At 41.6% G+C, this 25,373-nt stretch overlaps 3 protein-coding genes across 6 annotated transcripts; 2 read left to right on the forward strand and 1 right to left on the reverse strand.

The window, feature by feature from the left end:
• The first annotated feature begins 615 nt into the window (after nucleotides 1–615).
• tmem63a (transmembrane protein 63A) lies at nucleotides 616–12,058 on the forward strand. 3 transcript variants are annotated; one of them, XM_034527516.1, is made up of 24 exons: nucleotides 616–792; nucleotides 1,226–1,318; nucleotides 2,833–3,028; nucleotides 3,250–3,329; nucleotides 3,433–3,502; nucleotides 3,591–3,628; nucleotides 3,708–3,850; nucleotides 4,148–4,199; nucleotides 4,318–4,426; nucleotides 4,662–4,732; nucleotides 4,844–4,924; nucleotides 5,262–5,379; nucleotides 5,631–5,764; nucleotides 6,427–6,570; nucleotides 7,006–7,159; nucleotides 7,249–7,355; nucleotides 7,460–7,546; nucleotides 7,828–7,893; nucleotides 8,250–8,412; nucleotides 8,882–8,987; nucleotides 9,378–9,545; nucleotides 9,737–9,852; nucleotides 9,939–9,989; nucleotides 10,442–12,058. In XM_034527516.1, exons 3-24 carry the CDS (start codon nucleotides 2,858–2,860, stop codon nucleotides 10,568–10,570), a joined length of 2,358 nt encoding a protein of 785 aa, XP_034383407.1. In that variant the 5' UTR covers nucleotides 616–792; nucleotides 1,226–1,318; nucleotides 2,833–2,857; the 3' UTR covers nucleotides 10,571–12,058. The 3 variants fall into 3 exon arrangements, with proteins under 3 accessions (XP_034383407.1, XP_034383409.1, XP_034383408.1); XM_034527518.1 differs by having other exon boundaries at nucleotides 3,279–3,329; nucleotides 10,442–12,056; XM_034527517.1 differs by lacking the exon at nucleotides 1,226–1,318 and having other exon boundaries at nucleotides 645–792; nucleotides 10,442–12,056.
• A 1,323-nt stretch (nucleotides 12,059–13,381) lies between these two features.
• On the forward strand, nucleotides 13,382–21,385 carry rsph9 (radial spoke head component 9). 2 transcript variants are annotated; one of them, XM_034528109.1, is made up of 6 exons: nucleotides 13,382–13,632; nucleotides 17,863–18,106; nucleotides 18,219–18,384; nucleotides 18,756–18,885; nucleotides 19,193–19,336; nucleotides 21,089–21,367. In XM_034528109.1, the coding sequence occupies exons 2-6, from the start codon at nucleotides 17,880–17,882 to the stop codon at nucleotides 21,247–21,249; spliced, it is 828 nt and encodes a 275-aa protein (XP_034384000.1). In that variant the 5' UTR covers nucleotides 13,382–13,632; nucleotides 17,863–17,879; the 3' UTR covers nucleotides 21,250–21,367. The 2 variants fall into 2 exon arrangements, with proteins under 2 accessions (XP_034384000.1, XP_034383999.1); XM_034528108.1 differs by lacking the exon at nucleotides 13,382–13,632 and having other exon boundaries at nucleotides 17,535–18,106; nucleotides 21,089–21,385.
• Nucleotides 21,386–21,463: 78 nt separating this feature from the next.
• On the reverse strand, nucleotides 21,464–24,558 carry mrps18a (mitochondrial ribosomal protein S18A). The gene is made up of 6 exons (XM_034528110.1): nucleotides 24,394–24,558; nucleotides 24,012–24,043; nucleotides 22,960–23,064; nucleotides 22,722–22,845; nucleotides 22,087–22,159; nucleotides 21,464–21,972 (listed from the first exon to the last, which is right to left on the reverse strand). Exons 1-6 carry the CDS (start codon nucleotides 24,527–24,529, stop codon nucleotides 21,828–21,830), a joined length of 615 nt encoding a protein of 204 aa, XP_034384001.1. The 5' UTR covers nucleotides 24,530–24,558; the 3' UTR covers nucleotides 21,464–21,827.
• Nucleotides 24,559–25,373: the final 815 nt, after the last annotated feature.

Raw genomic sequence — 25,373 nt, forward strand, 5'->3', positions numbered from 1 at the left:
CGTTTTGTGGTTTGAATAAAACATTTATCTTGGGAACTGGTAGTGTTTCTTGAATATATGTTAATATACAATTTATTTTTGTAATAGTGGTACAATGCAAATCATAATGAGGGTTATTATTGAACGCAGTACTCCTGTCCACCTCACATGTTGTTGTAAATCAGCTGCAGGAAAAAAAAGCAATGACCATATGTATTATTTGTGTTCATACAAAACATATAATCAACTTCTAAAATAAAACTTTCTTTGAGTATACAAAATAATAACAATAACAGTATAGTAGGATTAATAATAAAGAATGATAAATTGTCATTAAGTGCAATATTTATCCACACGTTGGCAGGGCCAGATGTCGAGGTTACTGTAAAGTCTTGCTACTTTTACTTTTGATAATGTTAAGTACACTATAGAAGAATTTTAACAAGGTGTTATCGCGATATTTACTTGAGTAAAAAATATCGCAACTTAATTGCGCTGAAAATAGTGCCGTCGAATCACACACACACAGGCGGAGCGGATCCTCGTTTGTGTTGTAATTGTAAAAAACTCTGACGACCGACTGTCACCACGGTTTAAAAAGTGCACGCGCAGAATCAGAGGGAGGTCCTTACCGGCTTCTCTCTGCGGAGGCACGAGGACCGATTGGGAGCCCTGAGCGAGCGCGAGACGTCCCAGTTTCCTCTGCTCTGCGCATACGCGGAACATTACGTGGTGAGGGAGCGGAGATCGTCCCATTTCTGGTGTTTAGAAGTTCCCCTCTCTCAGGAATAAAAAAACAAAACGAGCGCACAGGTATGACGGACTACACGACGCGTAACCCCGGGGGGCAAACTGGAAGCGCAAATTGTGCCTTTTTTCCCAATTTTATTTAGGCAATGTATTAGTTAAGTAATGTTAGCGGAAGTTGTGATGGCCCGTTGGACAACTTTACGTGTAACTTGTGCGCTCTTTAGCTTCCTTGGTAGCTGCCGCTTTAAAATAACTTCTAAACCCTTTTAAAAGAATGCGTTTGTTTCACTTTACGCTCGTATGAATGTGTTCAGGGTCATACACCGTTTGTCACAGTGTGTTCAGTCAAAGTGTGTAATATTAAATAAATGTCCCCCTGACAAACTAAGAGTAGACAGAATACAGTAGCTAGCTAACCTAAACTTATCTGTTTAACTAGTTGTGTTTTTTTTTTACCCGTCAGGAAACAAAACATTCATTCTAACTTTTTTTTTAGATTCATCTTCTTCGAGGGAAGGTGGGGCGCGAGCTCCCTAATAACGTGTGACGAGTGGGATTCGACGTGGGGCTCCAGTCGTGAAACTACACGGTCACTGACAGTTTGTTTTATCTTCGCTTCGGGCCGAGTCGTCGAGGTTCAGCGTGACGGAAATCCACTAATTCCGAGTTCAAACATTAGACAAATTCAGAAACCACAGTCGTGATTACGATGATGCGCACATGTCTTTCAGAAGAATATGCACAAGGCGTCTTAAACTAACCGAAGAGTGGTGTAATGTAGACTTAACGTAATTAAGTGTACTGAAGTTAATGTACTGAAGTACATGCAGCTCTAGTACAAATGTAAATATTGTACTTTCCGCTCTACCTAAATGTAGGCCTACTAATTACTTTAAAGAATTAGATTCAACATACGAAACGGGTGGTCAGTTTGTTCTTTCTCTTTCTCTTTCTCTTTCATATATATATATATATATATATATATATATATATATATATATATATATATATATATATATATATATATATATATATATATATATATATATATATATATATATATATATATATATAATAAACTACCCAACAACGTGTAAAGCTCCTCACAATCTGTAAACAAAATAAAATGTTTTTTATCCAAGGCTTATAAATATGATAAAATATTACCATAGAGGAGACTTTCTGCTATATAATTAAGGGGGAAATAAATAGCATGCCAGAGCTTAGTTAAGGTTTTGAATGCAGGACTCCTTTTTGTATTTCTACATAGTAATTTTGATACTTACAAAAGAAATGTTCCCGCCTCTGGTACCAAGCGCTGGTATAGACTTTCATTGCAATCAAAGCGAAACAACATCTGATATTCAGAGTTCCTCCTAGCTGGTTTGAAGTATACTAACCACTGATATCATCTGGTGTAATCTTTAGCTGGAATGAAAAGTTCTTTAAGAAAAAAAATGCTACGAGCTGCTTAGTTGTTGGGATGAAAAGCTTCAGCCTCTTGCTGCTCCTGTGGCTCAGCCTTGATAGGCTAAGAAATCTACTGCGTAGGTGCTTGCAGATTACAGTATATGTCTGTTTTTATATCATTGTAAAGTCAATATCTTCAGTGATTTGAAGACATCACCCTGGGGCTCTGAGAATCTGTGACAGGCACTTCACTATCTTCTGACATTTTACAGAGAGTGATATTAACTGAGGACAACCATTGATGGCTGCAGCTTTGCTGTTCTGTTAAGTGTTGCAGGTTGTAACTGACCGCATACATCCCGTGATCAAAAGTGTGTTAATCTAGAATAACTGCACATGCTGTGCATGGTTTGAAACCCCTGACGACATACATTTGTCAAGCTAACATGGACAAGAAGATGAAGATTTCTTTTCTTAGGGTTTTGTACTGATTGGATGAAAACAAGCAATTTGAAGATGACGGCTTGGCTCTTGGAAACCGTGACCTACATTTTTCAACAACAATTAATCCCCCAAAAATAATAATGAAAGGAATTGTTACTTGCAGCCCTAATATTTTTCTTATCACTGTGGGAGCAGCTTTGGCTCCGGGAGGTTGTTTCTCAATATATATACTACTATCAATCTCTGCAGACAAACGGCTGGTTCCACTCCAGCGATGTCTTCCCCGTGGCAGGAGCAGTGGCCCCTACTGGCCTCGAATGGCAGCAATCACTCTGGCTTCCCGGACAACACTAGCTGCTTCAGCTCCACACAGAGCACCGTACTCAAGGGAGTCGGCTTTGGAGGAGTGCCAATTGTGCTGCTGATCAATTTCTGTGTCTTTTTGGTGAGTCTAAAAATTGACGGTGTCTGTCTGCCCGCGATGCGGTCAAGTGAGAGAAGACTGGACATCTTTGTGTATTATCCCTTTAGGCAAAGGTCAATCCCTGCCAAAATACTTTTGTGATATAAAGAAATGCATTAACTGATATGCAACGGCATTTTATTGAAGTCGTTTTGTGGCACGAGGTGTCAGCTGATCGATTCTTCTCCCAATGCCACCTACAGATGTTGCTGATTGCCTTCTCTGTTATCAGGAAGAACTTCTGGGACTATGGACGTCTGGCATTAGTTGCAGACAACGACGGGTCAGTTAATCATGTCACGCACGTCAAATTTGTCATGGGACATATTTCAAATGTGAAATTCAGAGGTATCTGATTTGTTCCCTGACTGTACTTTGTGTATCAGGTTCACCGAGTCAAAACACCGGCGCTACGGACGCATGTTATCCAGCGTGGATGACCTTGAGTATGAATCGGTATGTAAAATAACGTGTGTGTGTGTACTGTTAAAGCGGTATCCTCATTGAATGTTGATGTAATCAAAATATCTCCCTTTCTGTTTAGGGATTCTGCTCTTGGCTGCCTTACATCCTCGGAATGGAGTGAGTGAACTTTTTCAGGTCATTGTTTTCTTACTTGTGCCTCAAACGGAGATATTTTATCATGCTGTGTGTGTTTCAGTGACGACAAAATAAAAGCCAAATGTGGCATCGATGCTGTCCACTACCTGTCCTTCCAGCGACACCTGATCGTCCTGCTGTTGGTCATCACTGTCACCTCCCTCGCAATCATACTGCCGGTCAACTTGTCAGGAAACCTGCTGGGTGCGTTTTGCCCGATTCTCTGTCTGTTGGTTAAAATTGTAGTTAGCTCACACATTTTAAAGGCTATTTTATGTACAGAATGGCTCAGGTGTGTATTTGTCTTTGTTGATGGTTCTAAATGTGAATCGAGCAATCAAGAGCTGCACTGACTATTTCATAATCAGTGACTGGTGACCTTTTCTTTTTTTTTATTGGGGATTTTGACCACTTGTTTTTGTGAAATCCACAGTGAGGCTGCTCGTATTCTGATCTCCTCTTATACACATTTATACTTACAGTGTGTTTGTTTTCTTCCAGATAATGATCCATATAGTTTTGGAAGGACAACCATTGGGAATCTTCAAACGGGGTAAGTATTGTAGGACGAAAACACTTTGGATATAAAAACAAATATTTGTAGTGCAAAACAGTTTTGTGGGTTGCTCGTGACATCATGCTTCTCGGTTTCTGTCACGTTTTGCCTCTAGAAACAAGCTGTTGTGGCTGCATACAGTATTTGCACTTTTGTACCTGATCCTGACACTTGTTCTGCTGCGTCGTCACACATCACAAATAAAAGGCATGCGCAGAGAGACGGTGAGTCTCGGGTGTCTAGACTGCAAGATATTTTGTCTGAATGTCTCTCTAACATATACATTTCAACTGTGTCCACATCACCTGTTTTACTCCAACTAATTTATATTTCACCTGTCTGTGAGGAGCTGAGGGTCTCGTGAAAGTCAGATTAATGTTTGATTATGTGAAGTAGATGCTGAGTGTCGCTCGGCTGTGATGGTAACCGACTGATCTGCCACTCTCTTTCTGTTTGTAGACCAGAAACACTTTGTTTGTGTGTTCGGTCCCAAAAGCGGCAACAGAGGAAGATGTAAAGGCTCATTTCACGTGAGTAGTATTGAACAAAGTTGAATCTTCCTCAACGCAGTGTCCTTGCATGTCACCATAAATAGTCGCCATATGCTCCATTCGTCAACGTCAGCACTGTTTTTGTTATAGAGAGGCGTACCCTTCCTGTCGAGTGTGTGCTGTGACCCTGGGCTACGATGTGTCCACGCTCATGCACCTTGATAAGGAAAGGTAAGACACCAGAACATTAAATGACAAAATACGTATTTTTCATTTTAACTGTATGTTCTGTGTGCAGTGACCAACCCACAGATAATTTCCCCCTAGCTCTACTGAGCCTTTTAGCATCTTTTATACCTCATTATTTTAGTTTCATGCAACCACAAAGGACTTACTCTTTAATATTTAAACGGTTTCAGTTGTTAAACGCATGAAATGGTTGCAAGCACCAGCATGTGAAGCATATTCCAGGCATACATACGCTGGTGCCACAAGGTGTTTTTACTCAGGCGTTATCTTTACCAAGTTAAACCAACTTGTATGTGTTTGTTTGTTATCTTCTCCCCAGGATGCGAGCAGGAAAAAACCTGTGCTACTACGAGCGTGTCCTAGAGAAAACAGGGAACCGTGAATTATTTAACCCCCGCTTGTGTGGTGAAATCTGTTGCTGCGCCAAATCTGAGAAGGTGAGATGGACCAGATACTACAGTTTTGTACACGGCGTCTAGATGCTCTAAATATTTCATCTTTTATGTTACAATTTAAGTTCAGAAAAGTAAAAGCAAATGCAGTGTTTTGGTTTGTTATGACTCTTGTGATATACGGTAGTATCGGTTGTATTAATTTACAGTAGCAGTAAATGAAGCAAGCAGTTTAACACCAATATTGAAATAAAGGGGGCTTTGTGTAAAACATTTAATATGTGTGTTTTATTCAGGTTGATGCCATAGAGTACTACAGTACTAAAGAAAAAGACCTGCTGGAAGAGGTGAGGAAAGAGGCGGAACTGGTGCCACAGCACCCCCTGGGGATGGCCTTCGTCACCTTGCAGAACGAGGCTATGGCCAAGTAGTGAGTACCAATTTAAAGGTGTCTTTTTCTGTCTGCATTTTACTGTACAGGAGAAGTAAATGGCAGGTATCTGTAATACCTGTTATGACACCTGACGCGTGATGATCCAGGCCAAGCAGCAATGCAAGCAGTTCGACTTGTTATGCCTCCAGCCAAGGCGGTCGCCATTACGTTTTCGGGTTGTCTGTCCGGTTCATTGGGAACACATGGTCTTTGTCTTGAGCAAAATCTTTTCAAATGTCAAGGTCACCGCGACCTCCATAAAACAATTTTGTGCCCGTAACTCAAGAATGAATATGCTCGATATGACAATTTCACACATTTCTAAAAATGATAAAGTGACATTTTGGACAGACGCTGGATGTTAACTGTAACTTGACTGGTTGGTGAAGGTACACGACTGGGAGGACTTAATTTGAGTTGTAAAATTGTTGTATTGGATCCAACCCCCTAGCAATTTAGTTTTTCCACTTTTTAAATTGTGTTTGTCAGTGACTGTCGTAACAAGAAACGATTGGCCGGCACACATCATGTGACGGTGTAGACGCAGCAGTATGGTGTCGGCTGACTTTGCTTGTTTCATCAGTGGCACCTTTGGGCCGCTGCCACTGATGAAAGCTGGTTAATGTGTCTCACTAACAGCTGTCATTTCCCCACCTCAGCATTTTGAAAGACTTCAACGCACTGGAGTGTGGCAGCAAAAGCTGCTGCTGCAGGAGAGTGCCCCAACCTTCGTCGGAGAGTGGAACTCTGAAAGTGAACAAGTGGAGCGTCGGCTATGCACCCCATCCAAAAAACGTGTTTTGGTAAGGCCTGAAACGCCAACGCCTCACAAAGTTTGTGCTCCACGGAGATCATATCAATTGCTATTCATAGCAATGGTGCCCTTGGGGCTGGCCAATAATTCAATAGTATCATTAACTGACTTTTAGTGGAATCATATGGTGTTGTTTTATTCAATTCTGATGACCAAATGCATGAGTCCAATTTGATAAGTTGGAGATTTCTTTTATTTTGTACACGTGATCTTCCTATTAAGTAAAATTGATTGCACTGATTTCAACCATTGGCGATACCAACCCTTGGGACATCCCCAAAATACCCATATATGTGTAAATGTTTAGATTTGGTTCCCTGAGAAATAGAAATCAGTGTGGGAGGAATAAGTTTGTACCCCACATGTATGTGTTCTCTTCTTTGTGTGTAACTGTTGTGTTGCTTCTGTTTGTCCTTTTTTGCAGGGACAATCTGTCAGTGAAGGGTTTTCCGTGGCTCATGCGCTATTTGATGCTCAACTTTCTCCTATTCTTCCTGCTCACCTTCCTCACGACTCCCAGCATCATTATCAGCACCATGGACAAGTTCAACGTGACTAAGCCCATCTACTATCTCAATGTGAGCCTTTCACATGCAGACACCTACTCGTCACAATTAGGCATTTCAGATGTGTAAAATCTACCGGTGTTTTGTTTTTCTCACCCTAGAGCCCGATCATCAGTCAGTTCTTCCCCACCTTCCTGCTGTGGTCCTTCTCTGCGTTGCTGCCTACCATAGTTTACTATTCTACAATTGGAGAGGCACACTGGAGCAGGTGTTACACACACACACACACACACACACACACATATTGATAGTGCAGGGATGGATTTCTGTTGGTGGAGGAAGCGTTGTGATCGAGTGCCATCTGTCTCTCAGGTCCAGTGAGCAGCTGAGCATGATGCGGAAACTGTACTTCTTCTTGCTCTTCATGGTGCTGATCCTCCCCTCGCTGGGACTCACAAGGTAATTTGTAATCGTCTTCAATAAGCAACAGCTCGCCCAGCATCCATGTTTATTGTTTCTTATTCAGTAATACTTTAGTTGTTGTTTACTGCAGCAAACTGTGTTTGTCAGAGTGATAAATGGGAAAGTACAAGATGTGTTTATTAAAATAACAACAACAAAAAAAAAAGTCAATGTCAGTTGGCTGACGAATTCCTCCCAGAACAATAGACAATAGATTTTGGTAAAATGTCATTCTTTCCTTACGTTTTCTATTTTTTTTTTTTGTCCCCCTCCATTAGTCTCGCAGTGTTTCTACGCTGGCTGTTTGATAAAGAGTTTCTTTCAAATGGGAAACTGAGGTTTGAGTAAGTAATCCTTTTTTTTTTTTGCATCGTGCCTTTTGAAAATAAAAATGAATTCTAACTCATTGATTTTAATTATGGATTCTCTAGCATTGATTATAAGTTCATTATGAAGACAAATAAATCAGTTTTACACAACTCGTTATCATACAGGTTCAATTGTTTGATGTGAGTTGCTATTATTTATTTAGTGCATTATGTTATAGTCTAATTTCATGTTTTACATTGTAATGTAGATTGGTTGTTTTTTGTGGACTGATTTTACTTTCTTAAAATTCCTTTTTAATCGCTGTATTTTTCTCATTGCTTTAATTTTATAGTCATCCTTTCTTTTATCTTTTTGTCTTCCCTCACGCCAGGTGTGTATTCTTACCTGACCAAGGTGCGTTTTTTGTCAACTATGTGATCACGGCGGCGTTGGTGGGCTCCGGGATGGAGTTGCTGCGGTTGCCAGGGTTACTGCTTTACACAATTCGTATGGCGTTCGCCCGCTCTGCTGCTGAAAGGAAATATGTCAAACAGGTTTGTAAAGGCTTTGTCCATCAAAGGAACAGCACACCTGAGAGTCGTCGTTGTATATTACTCAATATCAAGGTCCGGAACAGAGACAGGGCCCACTTGTGTATTAGTCCTGCTCAGTTATACATTTTATTTTCTATCGTTTTTGTAAAAAAATACTTCATTCGATCATTGTAAAAATATGTCGTTTTTTTAATGTCTTGGTACTGTTCTACTCATAGTTTCAGTCTTAAAACACTTCGTTCAAACTCAAAAGAAACAAAACTTTCACTCTTTTTTTTTTCCCAGTTTCCACAATTGTTGCCAGAATTAACCTTAATGTATTAGTTTAGTTAGATTAGAAAGAGTCTGTAAAATGCAGTCAATGAAACTATACAGAAAAAGTGGAGAACGGTATTTTCTCTGTTTGCTTTACTCTCAGACTCTCCTCCAACATTTACACGTCAGCTAATCTTCTGACTCCCGTTTACAGAATCAGGCCTATGAGTTTGAATATGGGGCCATGTATGGCTGGTGCCTGTGTGTGTTCACTGTCATCATGGCTTACAGCATCATATGTCCTATTATTGTGCCTTTTGGTGAGTAGTTACACAACCATGCACTCACACACAATCAATCCAACACCTTTATTGCTTTTTACATTTTTTTTTTTATGGATATCTGTATTGCTTCTGAAGTTTTTGTTATTGCATTGTATTACATTTTAGACGTCTTTTTATATTTACTTTTTTTTTTTTTCTGAGCCTCCCAGCACAAGCATTTCACACAAGCGTACTTGTGTAACTGGTTTGACTATAAACATCTTGAATAATTAATCTCATCAGTCCACAGTCCTCCCAGCACAAGCATTTCACATGGGTGTACTTGTATAACTGGGTGTGACAATAAACTTGAATAATGAGTCACAGACAGCATATTTCCTGTCACTGTTGTGTGTGTGTGTGTGTGTGTGTGTCTGACTCCATCAGGTCTCCTGTACATGATGCTGAAGCACCTGGTGGACAAACACAACATGTACTTTGCCTACCTGCCTGCTCGCCTGGACCGCCAGGTCCACCTGGAAGCTGTCAATCAAGCTCTGGCTGCGCCCATCATCTGCCTGATATGGCTTTACTTCTTTTCTGTCTTTAAAGAAGGTAGGAAACGTGTGTGTGTGTGTGTGCTCAACCGGGACAAAGATTAACATCAGTAAAGTGACCCGAGATTCACTCGGAGGACACTTTTTGGCCTGACGACAGATTGCGTTGCTATATAATTACATGAAGCTATAGCATGCAGCTATTAAAAAGTCGAACCCCATGCCATATTAAAACTGTGTTTTTTTCAGGTTTCTTGACTGCCACATCACTATTCACACTGGTGGTCCTGTTCATCACCGTCTTCATCTGCGTCAGCTACACCTGCTTTGGCCATTTCAAGTACCTCAGTCCACACAACTATGCGGTGAGCGTTTGGTTTCGTGTGCATATGCTGTCACTTCTGAGTCACCCCTCACGCTGAGCCTTCATATTGTTTGTGTTCTTTTGCAGGTGAAAGAGGAGGATGAGGATACAGTAGAGGGCGTGGAAGAAAACTCAATGGTACTGCACTTGTTCCATAACAAAGTCCACAGCGGGAATACAAAGATCAGATGTATTTAGGGCAGGCCCGATCTTAAGTTAACTCAACACCTGAGCTTTGCTGTAAATTATATAACGCTATTTGTCACCCCTCTAGTTTGGTATTCATTAACAAAGTGAAGCTTTTGAGGTCAATGTTTCATCTTTGCTAAAGACCGGAAAGCTCATATCTAACGCCTAGTTTGTCTCGTACATTTATTTATTTATTTTCTTTCCCTTCAACATTCTTTCGTATCAATATCCTACTTTGGCCATTGCCTGCAGTATTGCATCATATACATAGGGGTTTATATCCGGGAGCATAAAAGAATATACACAAAACTGAACGTTGAAAAAAAAACACAAAAAAACCTCTCTTTGGAGCCGTTTTGTTTGTTTTCAGTACTCATCTCTTTTGTGTTGTGTAATTACAGGTCTACCTCCCCAGAGTGCTTAATCCCAAATCGCCTGCCAAATCCACAGAGCAGTCTAAACTTCAGCATTCTTACGGCTCTACGGAGGCCAGCTCGGACCCACCTTTGGACAACATGAAAGATGGCTGAAAAGGCGTCAAAAGCTTTGGAGTCGGGATGCCCACGACTCCTCCCCCGTAAACCTGCTTCCTTCATAAAGGGCCTCATGGAAGAATCACTCGTACAATCGGGTGCATTCCTGAGCGGCTCGTCTGCTAGATTTTGGGAGAACTAGACGCGTTTACTGATTTCCTTTTGTATTTTGAATCTTCTCTTCGGTATGAAAACAAATTTTAAAAGCGGTGCAGACCTGCCGTCGGAGTCGTGCAATTAGTCTGCTGTTAGCGACACCAAAGTGTTTCACTCGCGGTCGGTTATTTAATTTCTTTGAAGCAAGTATGAGCTTGAAAACCCGACACAAATTACACTTCATCATTATATTGATGGTATCCTGTTTGACTCTTCCATTTTAGGCTAATTGGATTCTAGATGGACACATTTAGCCTAACAATATCGCCAATAATGTAAGTTTGTTGCCGATGCTATTGCATAACACAACAATATCAATGGAAGAAAGATTGCAAACTGCCAAACGACTTCATTTATTTGCCCCCCCTCCCGCTGCAGTCATTGACAGGGTTGCTGCGGCGAGACGTTTTCCATATCAAACCGTTACTACATTACTATTTCAGTGACCATGTGACCCTCAGGTAGCACGGCATCAACGACGCTCATTATTTTCCCCCGATGCTTCACTTTAGTAGGACTTTTTTATTTCCGCTGCAGGCTTTCCTTTCATGATTCTTCCCCCCCCCCCCCCCCCTGGATCATGATTTGCACTTGATCAGCATATCACACACATCCTTGACAACCCCTCAGTCTTCTATTTGATGTGTATATCACAAAGCGATGCTCTACGTATTTTCTGTCTTCACCAAAAAAAACTGCCATTTTCAAACGAGCCATCACCCTGTTGGATCCCAACACTGGAGTCTATTATTTGCACATGTTGAAGCTTATTATGCAAGTATTACCAGAACAATCAAGCCAGCAGCACGGCTGCCAAAGAGGTGGACATGCAGAGCGTTCTGTTGGTTACGTGTTCTGTTGGTTCAATTCAGAGTTCTTCCCAGTTCCTTTTCTTTCTTTTTTTGCCAAAGGAATAATTAATATTGCCTCGTGTTCATATTGCACTTTCTGTATCAAGAGACGCCAGTTTTGTGTCTACTAACAATATTTGTAATTGGACAAGAGAACATTTACATCTGTATTGCTGGAGATTTGCAACCAAAACTCTTTTGGAGGGTGAGAGTCATAATTTATTATTGTCTAAGATGACGGGTCAATGTGTATTTGTATTGAATGTACTCCTGAAGTTATGTTTTTGCAGCTTTTTAAAAAAAATGTGCGACAAGGAACCGCATTTTTAAAAGACAAACTTGTAACTGTGATCGACGAGGTCTTCATATCGAATATGTTCAGATGAACTCGTCGCTTTGCCGTGGCTGTGTTTATGCATAGTGATTCAAATGTCAACATTAAACAACCCCTCGTGCAGCTTTCGAGGACAAACGGGAACAACTTTACAGTTATTCTTTTGCCATGTGGGGGCGCTGTTGAGCTGCAGTGGGGTGGTGAGAAAAAAAGGGACAAATGCACAGTGTTGCATTGAGGATTTTTAACTTATTCTGACATTGGTATGAGCCAGTTTACTGGGCGACAACTCCAGAAGCTCCGCCTCCTCACCTGATTTTTCACCATTGTCTCCCTTTTCCTTTGCGTCCTCTGCCCTTTTCCCCTTTCTCACCATGGTACCTGCCTCAGCTGATAAGACCCTCTATTGTCATTTATTTATATATACAATTAATTAATTAGCTGTGGTTTAGAGATTATTGGACAAGGCTCAGTGTACCCTGATGGAGCCTCACAATAGTTCTTGAAATGACCGATACAGATCCAGAGCAGCGGCTACTGAAACGCTCCTTAAAAGCTTAATAGAAAGTATCTGACACTTTTCTCTTGGGTCTACATTTGTAAAAGTCACAATGTAACAAGACATTGGTCCCAAGCTGCTGCTATTAACAGCGTGTTTAGTCACTGGACCCACACATTTGAAAGATTGTTTATAAAGAGACTTTTTAAAAAGCACTAACTTTTTTTTGTTTGTTGTTGTATCAATTTTGTAAGATCAGAGTGAACAAAGGTTATTGACTGTGCTTTACCCCCAAATGTCGGACAAAGATTAAGTATTACAAAAACAATCTCTCACGTGTTCACACTTTCTCAAGTCGTTCAGTGTGTGTGTGTGTGAGTGAGTGAGAGGGAGAGAGAGAGAGAAATCAAAGAAATACTATTCTCAGTGCTAAATGATCTCCAGTATGCTGAAAGTAATAACAAAACCCACAATATAGCCTTTTTATTTGTAATCATACAAACCGTGCACTGCATGACCCCCATACAAAGAGACTTGGAGACAGATCTGAACAGACATACCTCGACAAAGTCACGTGAGAAAGCTGTGCGGGGTCGGGATGCGGGGGCACTAATAACTTGCAGATATCCTCCTGTGGCTTCCGAGGATGAGCTGGGAAAGAGAGAAGAGCGTTTGATATCAGATACCTGATAGATTGTCTCTGGGTCGTGTGTATGAAATGTGTGTTTTAATGCACTTGCTGTTACAGGAGACGTTAAGGCCGCAGGAGCCATGGGAAGCAGCTCTGTGCAGCGTACCAGAAGCCAAACTGTGACCCCAAAGTTAAACACACCACACATTCACTGGCTCGATTTCGGGCCCACATGGCGTGTGAAAGTCTGATCTGAAGTTCACTCCAAACTGGGAGCGGTTTGTGGCATCTGATGTCGAAACGGCTCAGCGAGATGCTCTCCCTCTGAACACCAAGCCAGCGCCTCTCACTCAGACACTTAAAGAAAGCCTCGAGTCGGTCAACAAGAAGTAAAACAATTTTTTTTAAAAGAAAGACGCTGAATCGTACATTTCCGTCATTGATGGAATATTTTTTTTTGCCTGGTAAATGCCCAAATCTTTCAGACGCCCAGTCTGTTAACTTTCCGTTTAGTCATAACCCTAATTTGAGATAACCCTGATGACATCAGACACCCTCACATCTGTGTGTGAGCGCTTTATTTGACAGGTCAGTACTTTTCTAATTATTTGCTAAATGATTTCAAAGACGTTTTCCTAGAAAACCACTATGTCATTTTGTTCAAATTATAGGGGAAAATGAAAGTCATTTGTTCATGTGCACCAAAAGGGACTCCAGGTTACACTATAACTTCATTTATCATCTATAATTATTAACAAATTCCACCGTTCTATTTGAGGAGACGTCTTGGAACATTTACAGAACAGAATATTTAGACATTGGAGACCTTTTAAAATAAGTTTTATTATTATTTTCTGGTATCGTAATATCAGAAGATTATTGCCACTAAACATGAAGCTACAGCGAGGAGAGCTGCTTGTACAAATTAAACAAACAAGATGTTCATGTGTTAGCTTTAGATACCACCTGCCGCCAGTGTTCATGCTAAGCTAAGCTAACTGGCAGAAGCTTCGTATTTAGTGCAAAACACACGAGAATGGTGTCAATCTTCTCAGCAAAAAAATGATGTTGACATATTACTTTCTAGAATTGTGGCCAAGTTATTTAAACAGAAAAATTAACAGATACAAAAAAAGGACAGAATAGTAATGAGACACTTTTTCTAAATGACCTTAAAACGGCTATCTTTGACCTTTCTGTCCTGGAACTTATTGTACACCGATACAGATATATCTGCAACAATAGTCGCCGTAATGTGAGCATAGCCAATTCATCTGCAATCGTTTTTTTTCCCATTTGTCAACGGAGAGTGACGGTACTAGATTTAGAAAGTACAGCGTGAGGAGAGTATTAACTCAAAAAAAGAATACGCTTTGAAATTTGAAGATAACAGATAAAACCCGACTATGATAATAATGATTGGTTTCAGACGGCTTTGTCGCTATACCCCAGGTCAAAGGAAAGCAGTAATTTAGCCTGTAAGGTATTACTAGTTTACACAACACGCCCTTCTCTGGATCAAAATATTTATCCAGTCTTAATCCAAAACCTCTGTGTTTGTATGTAGGTGTGCAACCCCCTGAACTCAGTGCCCTCAATGCATTCTTGGTATTGTTGTCGTCTGTTCTTTTGTATACCACAGACACTATTATTTAGTCACTTCACTCCCTCTCTCTCTCAGTATTCACTGAATTCTGCACTCCCAGGCCACTGAACTTAAGAAACAGCCCCTGTGTGCGTGCATGCGTGTGTGTGTGTGTATCAAATAGGAATTAAACCCATTTCGAGTCCTAAAGGTTTTTGAGGTCAGGTTTCCTTCATGTCACCACCAAGATCGATGGATGTGACCTCTGACTGCTCCAATTTGTATATAAACATAGCGCGGGCCAATCACAGCATCGCGTGGGATGGTACCAGCCAATGAGAGCGTCTGGCAGCATCGTGCTCCGTGGCACTCCCATCTTTTGTCCGTCAGGATTAGTGCCGTGGCAACGCCGGTCGCCTGGGAGGTGAGTTTCCCAGAGCAGCGGGACGAGGACAGAAACAGGACGCTTCACTCCCAAGTATTACTTCCCTCCCGTCCGATTGGGAAACAGAACTGGAGTTGTGTTGTCTGTGTGGATCACTCGGTGGCCTCCAAAACTCCAAAACTTCCAGCTAGACTGCCAACTCTAATGGGGTGACATCCTGAGCCACAAGCTCAAAGTGTGTTTGTCTGTGTGAGTGAGTGGATGGGTTGGTGAGGGGCTGTCCTTGTGTGTTCTCTTCTGTGTGGGGTACTCTGTAAAAAAAAAAAAAAAAGTCACCCCACTCTCCCTCCCCTTTCTGTTGGTGGACTACATTAGCCAGAAGGGCAGAGCGCCAGACAGCTGAAATCACCGCTGCTGATGAAGCATGTGACTCCAGACCGAGGTCCTTTTGTTTGGACAATTACAGCCAACACACAGAGCCCTGGAAATGCAGCGTGGCATGGGAATAGGCAAGCATGGGAATGAATGGGCATCGGGAATTATTAAAACCGTGCTTGTGTTCTTTAGAGAAAAACTGCCTGAAAGTTACAACTCAATATGTTCTCATGGAATCAAAACCTCATTTTTGATACCATTTATAGTTTGTATTATTTTTTGTGCAAAAAAAAAAGCCATTCAATGTATTTATATTCTGCAATGACCTCTTGAGACAGTAGTTTTCATTGTTCCCATGCTGGATTCAAATTGCCTTCCCACGCCCAAGGGATTCATTCACTACAAACAATGCTTGCTTCACATGAAATTGGCTGGTAGGAAATGTTGGATTTGCAGCTCTGATCCAGGGTCAGCGAGCTGCGAGGCTGATATCAGGCTGGATTACACGCATGCCTCATTTCCTGTGAATCCCTTATGTGTGTGTGTCGAAGAAAACTACTTTATCGATCAGTAATTATAAAAAACTATTGCTGAATAAATGCCAGATATAAAGGTAAGGATGTTGAGGGTTAAAGTTAATTCAATCAGCATGAAAGAGAACACTGCCATGTCCTATTATTGTGGTTTTTTCGGGTTTTGTCACATCTAAATGAAGTTACCAACTCAGAAACAAATCGTGACAATGGAAGGCACCATTGTCACGCAAGATGAGGGGCCAAAATAGGATCACCAGCCACACGATTGGCCCCAAACCTGGCAGACTGTCCAACATCATTTGCTGGACAGAAGCCAATCATGTTTTTCCTAAGTGTACAGTAACGTAAGCCAGCTTCACACTGCGTATACTGGTTGGGACGGCTGGATCGGAGCCAGGTTAAACCAATGGGTCTTTTAAAGTAGGATTTGCGAGAAAAAAACTGTGATTTCAGCGCTGCTCAGTCTCCCCGAGGCCAGAAATTCCCTTCTAATGGCAAAGCTTCAACACAAAGATATCAATCGGCAATCAAAGAGCAGATGGAGGATGAGAACTCTTTGTTCAAATACTGCAGGACCAGCGGACGATCGCGATGTTGGCGACGGTTGCCCTGCACTCCTCAATCACAAGTTACTTTGAACTATGAACACATTTACCTCGACAATATCTCATCTCACGGGTATTGTTAACTATTCAGGTGAACACCAACACGCTCTCGGGCTGTTCCTATTCTCCAACATGCAGACAAACACACACACAATGATCGTCTGCACACAGTAAATACACCCTGAGACGGTTTCCTATTACCATGTGCTCCACGTTAGGGGGATCTGAGTATGCATCCTGCCAGCTGTGCAAAGAGCTTAACTGATTGTGTCATCAAGACATTTTGGGCTAAACTACCAGACACAAAACTGCCAGAGCCTGTGTTTGGGCTTCCTTAGTCAAAGAGAAGGGGGGGGGGGGCTGCACACAGAGCCCCAGAAGAAAAATCACAAGATGGCTTTAAGAGAAAAGTCCCAAATAATAATAATGTATTGTATACTGAGTATATGTTTTGGGTGTTTGAATGCCTTTTTCCATGGCTTTGCATTTGCTTTATCACAGCTGACGTTAATGATGGCTACATGTAGGTGTTGCCTGCTTTTATTCATTAACTGGGATGGGTATCACTTTACAATGAGAGATAACTAATTGAGCAGTTATCAAGGAGCAAATGAGAAACGAATGAGGAACTAACTGCTATAGTTAACTATTAGTTCATGTTTAACGCGATAAGTGATGAATTTCCCATAATAATTGCTGATGGATGACTGATGAAGGATGTGGATGAGTTACTTGAGAATAGACTGGGATATCCCATATTAATGAATCATTAAGTAGGCAAATGATTAGTTCCGGGAACAAGCTGTAACTTTATTTATCATAATAATGACACAGATTCCTCACTTCATTGTAGTTTGGGGTTTATTCTTTGGGTGTGGTGGGGTGAGGCAGAGAGCTGACATTAAAATCTCCCATAGCAACAAATTAAACTAAATACAGCCATATTAATATTTATGTTGTCTGTCTGCTTCTTCTTGCACGCACTCACTTGAAAAGCCGGGGTATGACGTCAGAGACTCGCGAGCGCTCCGGTTTGTATAAACACGACGAGCAAACACCGAAAACTACTTCTTTTTTTTTTTAGAGGTTATATGTACACCCTGTTAAAAGAAATAAAGACATCAGGGATTTACAAAAAGAAAAAGGAGAAGACAAAAAAATATAGAAGAAAAAGAAAATAGCGCGTTGCCGTGACAACCGGCGCAACAGGGTTTGTTGTCATTAGCAACCGGGCTAGCCGTTAGCCGTTACGTTGACTTGCACTTAGCTTAGCTTGAGACGCCAGGTATCTTGGAAGGTGACAATAATATCTATAATATCTCCGCTTTAAAGTATTTACTGCCGACACAATGGACTCAAACTCGTTGTACTACTCTCTGGAACTCGTTGCCGGGACCGGAAGCACTTTAAGCGTCGAGCATCGAGCCGCCCTGCAGACGTCTCTGGTGATGCTGAAGAAAAACTACAAGTTCCATCGGGTCTTGTTCTGGGGCAAAATACTGGGGCTAAAAAGTGATTATTTCATCGCTCAGGGGAGAGGAGAAGATGAGATGCAGGACAAAAAGACCCTCTATAGGTAATGTATGTATTTATGTTATTTTATTCTGTTTCTTTGGAGCTAACTACTCCATTGTCTGCACTCGACAGGGTGGGATGCCATTACCTTCCTATTCGTTCTGTGTGTGCAGCTTCAACTGCATGGACTGGTCCCTGCTGCCTCCCGCCACCGACTCTATGATCGAGGAGGTGTCCAAGGCCGCGAAGGGTCGCTTCATCGGAGACCCCTCTTTTGTGTACGAGCATCTCGAGAACAAGCAAGAACAGCAGGATGATGCTGCAGAGAATGAAGCAGCTGTTAGTATGATCACTACTGAGCCGTCACATTATACTCCCGAGTGTTATAGTAGTATGCGGTCAGAGCAAGCTTAAGTGTAAAAGTAGCCAGTTTATGAATATAAATCAATCTACCAATACCCAAAGAAAAATATTTTAGCGCAGCATTATGCAGTAGAATTATAACTAAAGACAAAACAAGTGATGTGGCACAAGTCTCCCAAGTCATGTGGCACCAAAACAATGTACGACCTTTGCCAAAAGTCACACAATATCTAAGGTCAACTATGTCTTCAGCAAAAAAGTGTTTGACGAATCAATAATTGTTCTGTTGGATGTCAAAGTCACAGCCATACAATTCCAGTTTAGAGATGGCCTGTTCTTGGTTTCAGACCAAAGTCAACGAGGAAAGCAGGCTGGCGGTGACAGTCCATCAGATCGAGGAGGAAGTGTCTGTGGTGCCGCGTGGCGCCTTTGTTAAAAGTCCTCTCGGCGTTGTCCAGATCAACCGCAGCTTTGGGGGTAAATCTATACTGTATATACACACATATATCACTCTGTCACATGGTGTCTCATTGTGGAGTATCAATATGTGCTGCAGCATGTGAATGACCCAAAGATGTTTCATATGGTATTTATTTCAATTGGATGCATACAATAAAACATTTTATACGCACCTTTTTAAAATGCATTTGGTTAACTTCCAAGCAAACATATGCATGCATGCCTATGAATATCTTGACATCATTCCACTGTAGAGTTGCATCGTCGTTGCTGTGGTTTAGTTTAAATTACTTACCAATGTGCATTTTTGTTGTATTTTATTTAGGTCTGTCTCAATCAGAAGCGAGGAAGCTTGACAGCTTCTTTCACTTCAGCAAAGCAAAGAATCCGAAGAAATCCATCCTGGAAATTGGTGATTTCAACCAAGCAATCGACTTCCTGGATGTACTGAGCGATGACATTCCTAAAGGTGAAACCAACGGAGTTCAGTCTCTTCCATACCGTAACATGCCACCAGTCGTTATGTCACACACAGACAAGACGATTATCGTTGCTACCATTGAAAGTATTGAAAAGCCCTTGTTGATTTTATGATCACAGAGATTTATGAGAAAACAGTCCATCAAACCAGTGCAGAGAGATTCTCCTGTGATCTGGATCCATTAATACATCTTGGATCGGTGTTATTGAGGCCTTCACAATGCTCGTGGGAAAGAGTCCGTTTTCTTTCCTCATTCAGTGTGTTCCAACTGCCGTACTACATAACAACTGAATGAGGTGGGATTTCTGCACCGATCATTTTGGTGGTTCAACTGACAGTCAGGAGGGGTTTCTTCTAAGAGAAAACAGATAACATGCTCAGTTGAAGCAGACCTAACTTGACAAAGTCATAAAACGCCTGATCAACCTACCTGCCATGATATGATGCAAGAGGGTTTCTGGGAATATGTTGGAAGAACTTCGGTATACAGCGGTCTTATAGCCAGACGGCTATTGCTGGATGAGGAATGTCTGGCCTCTTAGATCTGGTTTCATAGCCAACCGACCAAGAGGCTGTTCTCCTTTTCCTAGGAACATTACAGATAATTATTCTATCATCATAAAAACTTGACCAGAAACCAGTACATGGGAAGAGGACCACCTGAAACCAAACTGAAGTCAAATGATTAATATGAATGCTCACAGCTGTAGGAAATCAAACAAAAACAATACCAAAGGAATAACATTACTGTTTTAGCCAATTTAAAAGTGAGCGCTGCCAATGAGGAGGCAGAGCACAAATATGAACATCTTGAGTGCAGTAGTCGTGTTTAGAAAGTCTTGACGGTTAGTTGCTGAATCTACTCCATTGTGATGGAAATTGATGCATGTGCGTGAGAGAAAAATGCACCCCTTCCCCCAAAAAAAAGAATTCAGCGCCCCATGACCAAACATGCAACAGCTGTTTGATTTATCAAGAGGGCTTTCACATGTGTATATGTTTGCCGTGTGTGTTCCATGAGCTGATGCGGATGTCAGCGGTGTCCGTCACTGCAGCAAACGTTGCACAGCTGTCTGAATGCCACACTCACTGCAGCCGTCTGGGTCCAGATCGCATGCGTTTCGCCGACAAAGAGAATGAGTTAATAACTTTTCTTTTCAAACGGGACTCGGGGGAAAACGTGGTATGAAGGATCTCCACCAAAAGACAGGTGCTCTCCTGAGACCCGACGTCGGGCCCTCCCCCACTCCACCCCCTTTTTTCCACAACAATCTTGCAAACGGTTTCCAGCTCCGGATTTATGACTCTAGGTTTCTCCTGCAGCAGTGTAGTCATGACCTGAAACATGTCTTCACTTTTAGATGAATCATACTTCCGAAAAGGCAAAAATTAAAAAAAAAAAAAAAAAAGGGAGGAGAAAGAGACGTCCAATTAGCGAAATGATCTCTCTTCTGTGGAACGGCATCAATGGGGCTTTTCTTTTGGTTTACATTAGGAAATAGTTGCAGATCCAGCTCTTGTTCTCAATTCACCAAACACAACCAAACATACTAAAAGGAACAGATTAGACTGTCAATATCAAAAGCATGAAAGGTTGTTTTATTGAACATAAACATTTAATAATCTTGGACTGATTTCCAAAGATTATTGTAGCCTGTATTTAAACTCTGCTCAACATGTGGCAGCCTCCTCCATTTAGCAGCGATCATTTACAGCAAGACTTTGTGTGTGTCTGTGTAGGATCATGGAGTCTTCAGTTTGAATGTGCCAGCAGCGTGTGTGTGGTCCGCAGCCTCTTGTGGCTCGGCCTAACCTTCTACCACGTGCCAATGACGCCACAGCACGGATACATCTACATCGGTGACGGGACCAAGAACCTGGACCTTCCCTTCATGCTGTGAAGAGAGACATCTTCCACCTATTTCGAGCTGAGAATTGTTGTTCATATTAACCCCTCAAAATGTATTCTATGTTAACATATTTCCCGTCCCGTCTTCAAACAAATAAACAAAAAAAAGAGTACAGTCACACGGTGTGTCTACGAGCTCTTTGTTGCGTTCGGTTCTCATGCACAAGAGCTGTTCCTTTTCTGTAAACACACGTTGAGAGGCAGTGTAATCAGACACATTTTATTTGCACATCCGAGTATACAGTCGACATACCACCTACTTTGAAATTGTTACACTGACCCAGTTGTTGCTTTCATTAAGTTGTTGCAGAATTCACTTTAAGGGCTTTTTGAAAACCAGCAGAGACAGAAGAGATGGTGGTAGGTCGGGCTGCGCATGCTTCATTACTAGGGTGACTCAGCTTGATAAACAAAAAGGTAGAATAAATACAGATGGTTGAAGCTTTCAAACCCTTTCCCAGGGAGGTATGACAAAAGTTAATCCACTTGAAACTGCGTCTTCGCATTAAAAAAAAAAGAAGAAAAGATCCACCCACTCTCATCCGGTTGCTGAAGCGATTCGTCAGGCCGTCAGTGTTTTATATTAAGGGGCTTCACACTGTAACGCACATTGTCCTTGAGAGCTGGGTCGCCGACAGCCATGCGCTTCTTACACCACTTCAGTCCAGTTCTATATATGGGTTTCACCGTGTCGATGGACCAGCGAGTGAGGTATCTGTACAACAGAAAAACGTTGCTGGTTTCAGTTGCACTGAGGCTGGTGCTGACAGATGGATAGGTCACGGTGGGAAACAACGCATATGAGCAGACACACACGTGTGTACATTACCTGTTAAGTTGTGGCTTGGTCTTCTTTGGGACGTGGCCCACTGGAAGTTGGGGTTTATGGTCAGGGAGCAGACCTTCAACACAGAGAAACACACTAGTCTCATACATGCATGTACTCAATTTAAATGAGTCATCAAAAACAGACATTAGTAAACAAAAACAAAAAGATTCAGCTGAATTTGGTGGCTTTGTATTAAGTCACGTACACTATCCAACTAAGTCTAGCAGAGTTAAACTAACTCATTAGCTCTGTCTTTAATGTCTTTAATATCAACGATACTGAAACAATTGGTCAATTAAAAGAGCAACATATCAGGGAAAATTGCCAAACATTGGTTGATAATTCAAAAATCCATTACACTCAGCATCATATTAGGCAGTCAAAATTCTGTTTCGGTACTTGGTCCACTATAAATATTGGCTTCAGAGATTTCCCCCTCAAAGATAGTACAACTAAACAGTTTTAGATTTCATGCAATACTAAATTGTGATTGGAATTTTCTGAAATCTTGCAGTAATATTAAATGCCTAACTCGTGGCTCTCAGTGTCAAACAGATTATAAATGAGAGAGTGATTTGAGTTTGGTGTGAACGAAGATTCAAGTACACAAACAAGGGGCCGGCAGTAACACCGACCTGCTCTGTGGGCCATCTGGACACAGATGGCAATCTTGCGATGCTCCTCAGGACAGAGACCGGTGATTCTCCTTGGCATCAACCCTCCATCTGACCTGATGAACTGACTAAGCAACAGGACATCCTGGAGGGGTTGAAACAAAAAAGGAAAATAAGAAAAGCAAACAAGACACAATAAACAAGCGGATTCCCTTTTCGGAGATTACTCTGCTCATTGCATTCCTGTAGGCGCCCTTACCGTGTAGTTGTATTTGTGTTGCAGGTTCCATCTGTAGATCGGACACTTGGCTGCGGGGTTGGGAGGCTGTGGTCCCGTTAGAACGTCCACTATTTGTCCCTCAATCTGACAGTTTAAAATAAAAGGGATACAATACGTTACGGTAGGTTTCTTGACAGGTTGACTGAATAATATGTGCAGTAAGAGAAAGTGATTTTTAAACACCAGCCCCCCTCTCCCACTATGCTATCCCACTGTAGGCTGAAGGTGTGCGAATGCAGGTCAAGGGAGTTGCCCTCGTTGCATCTCCTTATATCTGACAGAGCCTCTCCTTTGGAAAACAAGCTGAAACTTTGTACGAGTTTGTACTTGAGTTGCAATGATGTAACAAGCCAGCATACAGGTAGCATTTTTTCTCTCCCATGAGTGCCTTTTCCCCCCCTTCCCTATGGTGGAAAGTAAAAGCATTGCAAACCAGTATCTATTTTTCTGAACGTGTTTGACCTTCAAGCTGAAAATCTCTGAACTTTTCAGAAAAGTTCAACGGCGGAGAAGCTTGTTTTGGCTCTGTCCGACTACCCTGAGCTTTATTTGTCAGACAGACACTTTCACAACAAAGCCCGAATGCCATTTTTGATGACAGGCTGCAATGAAGCGCTTCACTTGTGACAATAATATGTCCCAAAAACAGCAAAATAAGAAGAGAAGATGAAATACAGGCAGAGGGACGGCTCTCTGTAGATACAGACACCACCACACACTTCTAGTGGGTCACACATGATGATTGAGAGGGATTACTTTTTATATCAGTCTATACATGTGAACATGCTGCATACTATAGCTGTAAACATCCATACTGTGTGTCTATTTGGCTTTCAATGTGTTTCTTTAGTAAATAGCATGACATACCAAGGGAATCAGGAATATTAGAAATACACACACATATATGTGTGTGTGTATTTCTAATATTCCTGACGTGTGTGTGTGTATTTCTAATCACCAACTAGATCAGAAGTCCCTCAAATGCTACAATGAACATGATCAGTTTCACATTAGAGTCTGTGTTGACTTACCGTTGTTGTTTTGCCCTCCTGCTTCTTCACCACTGTAACACAGACATGTTATGATGTTAGGCCTTTCAACAGAAAAATGAAGAAAACAAATCTTTACTGCTTTTCCTATTGTGGTGCCAACTCAGACTGTGGTGAAGTGAGGCTACAAGCTACAGATACACCGACAGGCTTCTAGCAAGCAGCAATTTACTGAAATTAATGTTGTTGTTGTTTTTATTTGTTGTTGTTTTTTTGCGGTGAGGCTAGGTCGTATTTCCTGAGAGGTACATGCTGCATGCAGGTCTAAGATGAAATAACCTTTGAGATGCGTTAGCATGCTAGCTAACGTGAGCTCTTCTTACATCGGAGGGCTAACATCTTAACGTGTCCAGATAAAACTCACCTTGGCGGATCCCTCGACTCTGAATGGTTAAAGCCGATAGTTGGGGAACATTTATCACCTGTTGGACATTAACATTCACTACTTTCAAGCCCGAAAATGAGGTCCACACAGACCTCAGCATACTGCGGGCTGCCATGTTTACGTCCCGACCTTCGCCGCCGTCTCTTCCGGTCTGGTAATCTCGCGAGAATAAAGAAACAGCGACACTCGCGGCGAAGACCTCTTCTTGCATCGATGGTACTAAAGACCAACAAAAGTCACATTCCAACCGAAAGTAGGTTATATAAGTAAACACATCAACTTAAATTCCCCCCATGCACGTGTATGACATGTGTTTGTGTTTAATGAACTGGCTTGATAAAAAAAAGGAAAGAATATGGCCAACAGGAAATTACATTTAAAATACAAATGAATATAATTACAATAGGCGTCATGATCCTTAATCAAAAATATTTGTCTCATAGGACAGCACATTATGAGCCAAGATCTAGCCTAAATCTAATTAATCTACAACATATCAATCAATCAATGAAGGCATGTTGAAAGGAATAGCCTTCCCAGAACAATGGGGAACTCCAGGGAAAATGTGATAGTGACGTCCGGATCACAGAGAGAGGGAGCGTAAAAGAGATTGCACAAGCTAATATGTATTCGTCTAGCCAGTGTAGGAGAAAATAAATCCATGCGATAAACTGCAGCATGTGAATCCGAGAGACACGTTCATCCTTGCGTTGCTTTTGTTTAGATGCTCAGAGTTCATGCCAAAAGATTCAGCTCACGCCTCTTTTCATACCGCGCTCATCTGATGAAAGTATGAGAGGCAACAAGAGGAACGTGCAAAACCTTTGTTGCAGAAACTGGTGGATACAGGTAGATTCTTCACGATGCAGAGACTCAAAGAAGATAAAGAGTTTGATGTTTGATAGTGTTATCATGAGTACACTATGCCATTGTCCAGTCATGTTTATGTTTGCTGTTCT

The sequence above is a fragment of the Cyclopterus lumpus genome, chromosome 24 (assembly GCF_009769545.1).
Source record: "Cyclopterus lumpus isolate fCycLum1 chromosome 24, fCycLum1.pri, whole genome shotgun sequence".
NCBI classification, from domain to species: Eukaryota; Metazoa; Chordata; class Actinopteri; order Perciformes; family Cyclopteridae; genus Cyclopterus; species Cyclopterus lumpus.

Coding starts and splice junctions, on each gene's coding strand:
- tmem63a (XM_034527516.1), top strand. CDS start 2,858: ATGTCTTCCCCGTGGCAGGAGCAGTGGCCCCTACTGGCCTCGAATGGC. Junction 7,894..8,249: donor AATGGGAAACTGAGGTTTGA/GTAAGTAATCCT, acceptor CCCTCACGCCAG/GTGTGTATTCTTACCTGACC. Junction 8,413..8,881: donor AAAGGAAATATGTCAAACAG/GTTTGTAAAGGC, acceptor TCCCGTTTACAG/AATCAGGCCTATGAGTTTGA.
- rsph9 (XM_034528109.1), top strand. CDS start 17,880: ATGGACTCAAACTCGTTGTACTACTCTCTGGAACTCGTTGCCGGGACC. Junction 18,107..18,218: donor GACAAAAAGACCCTCTATAG/GTAATGTATGTA, acceptor CTGTGTGTGCAG/CTTCAACTGCATGGACTGGT. Junction 18,886..19,192: donor GATCAACCGCAGCTTTGGGG/GTAAATCTATAC, acceptor TATTTTATTTAG/GTCTGTCTCAATCAGAAGCG.
- mrps18a (XM_034528110.1), bottom strand. CDS start 24,529: ATGGCAGCCCGCAGTATGCTGAGGTCTGTGTGGACCTCATTTTCGGGC. Junction 23,065..24,011: donor AGGAGGGCAAAACAACAACG/GTAAGTCAACAC, acceptor TTAAACTGTCAG/ATTGAGGGACAAATAGTGGA. Junction 22,846..22,959: donor AACACAAATACAACTACACG/GTAAGGGCGCCT, acceptor CAACCCCTCCAG/GATGTCCTGTTGCTTAGTCA.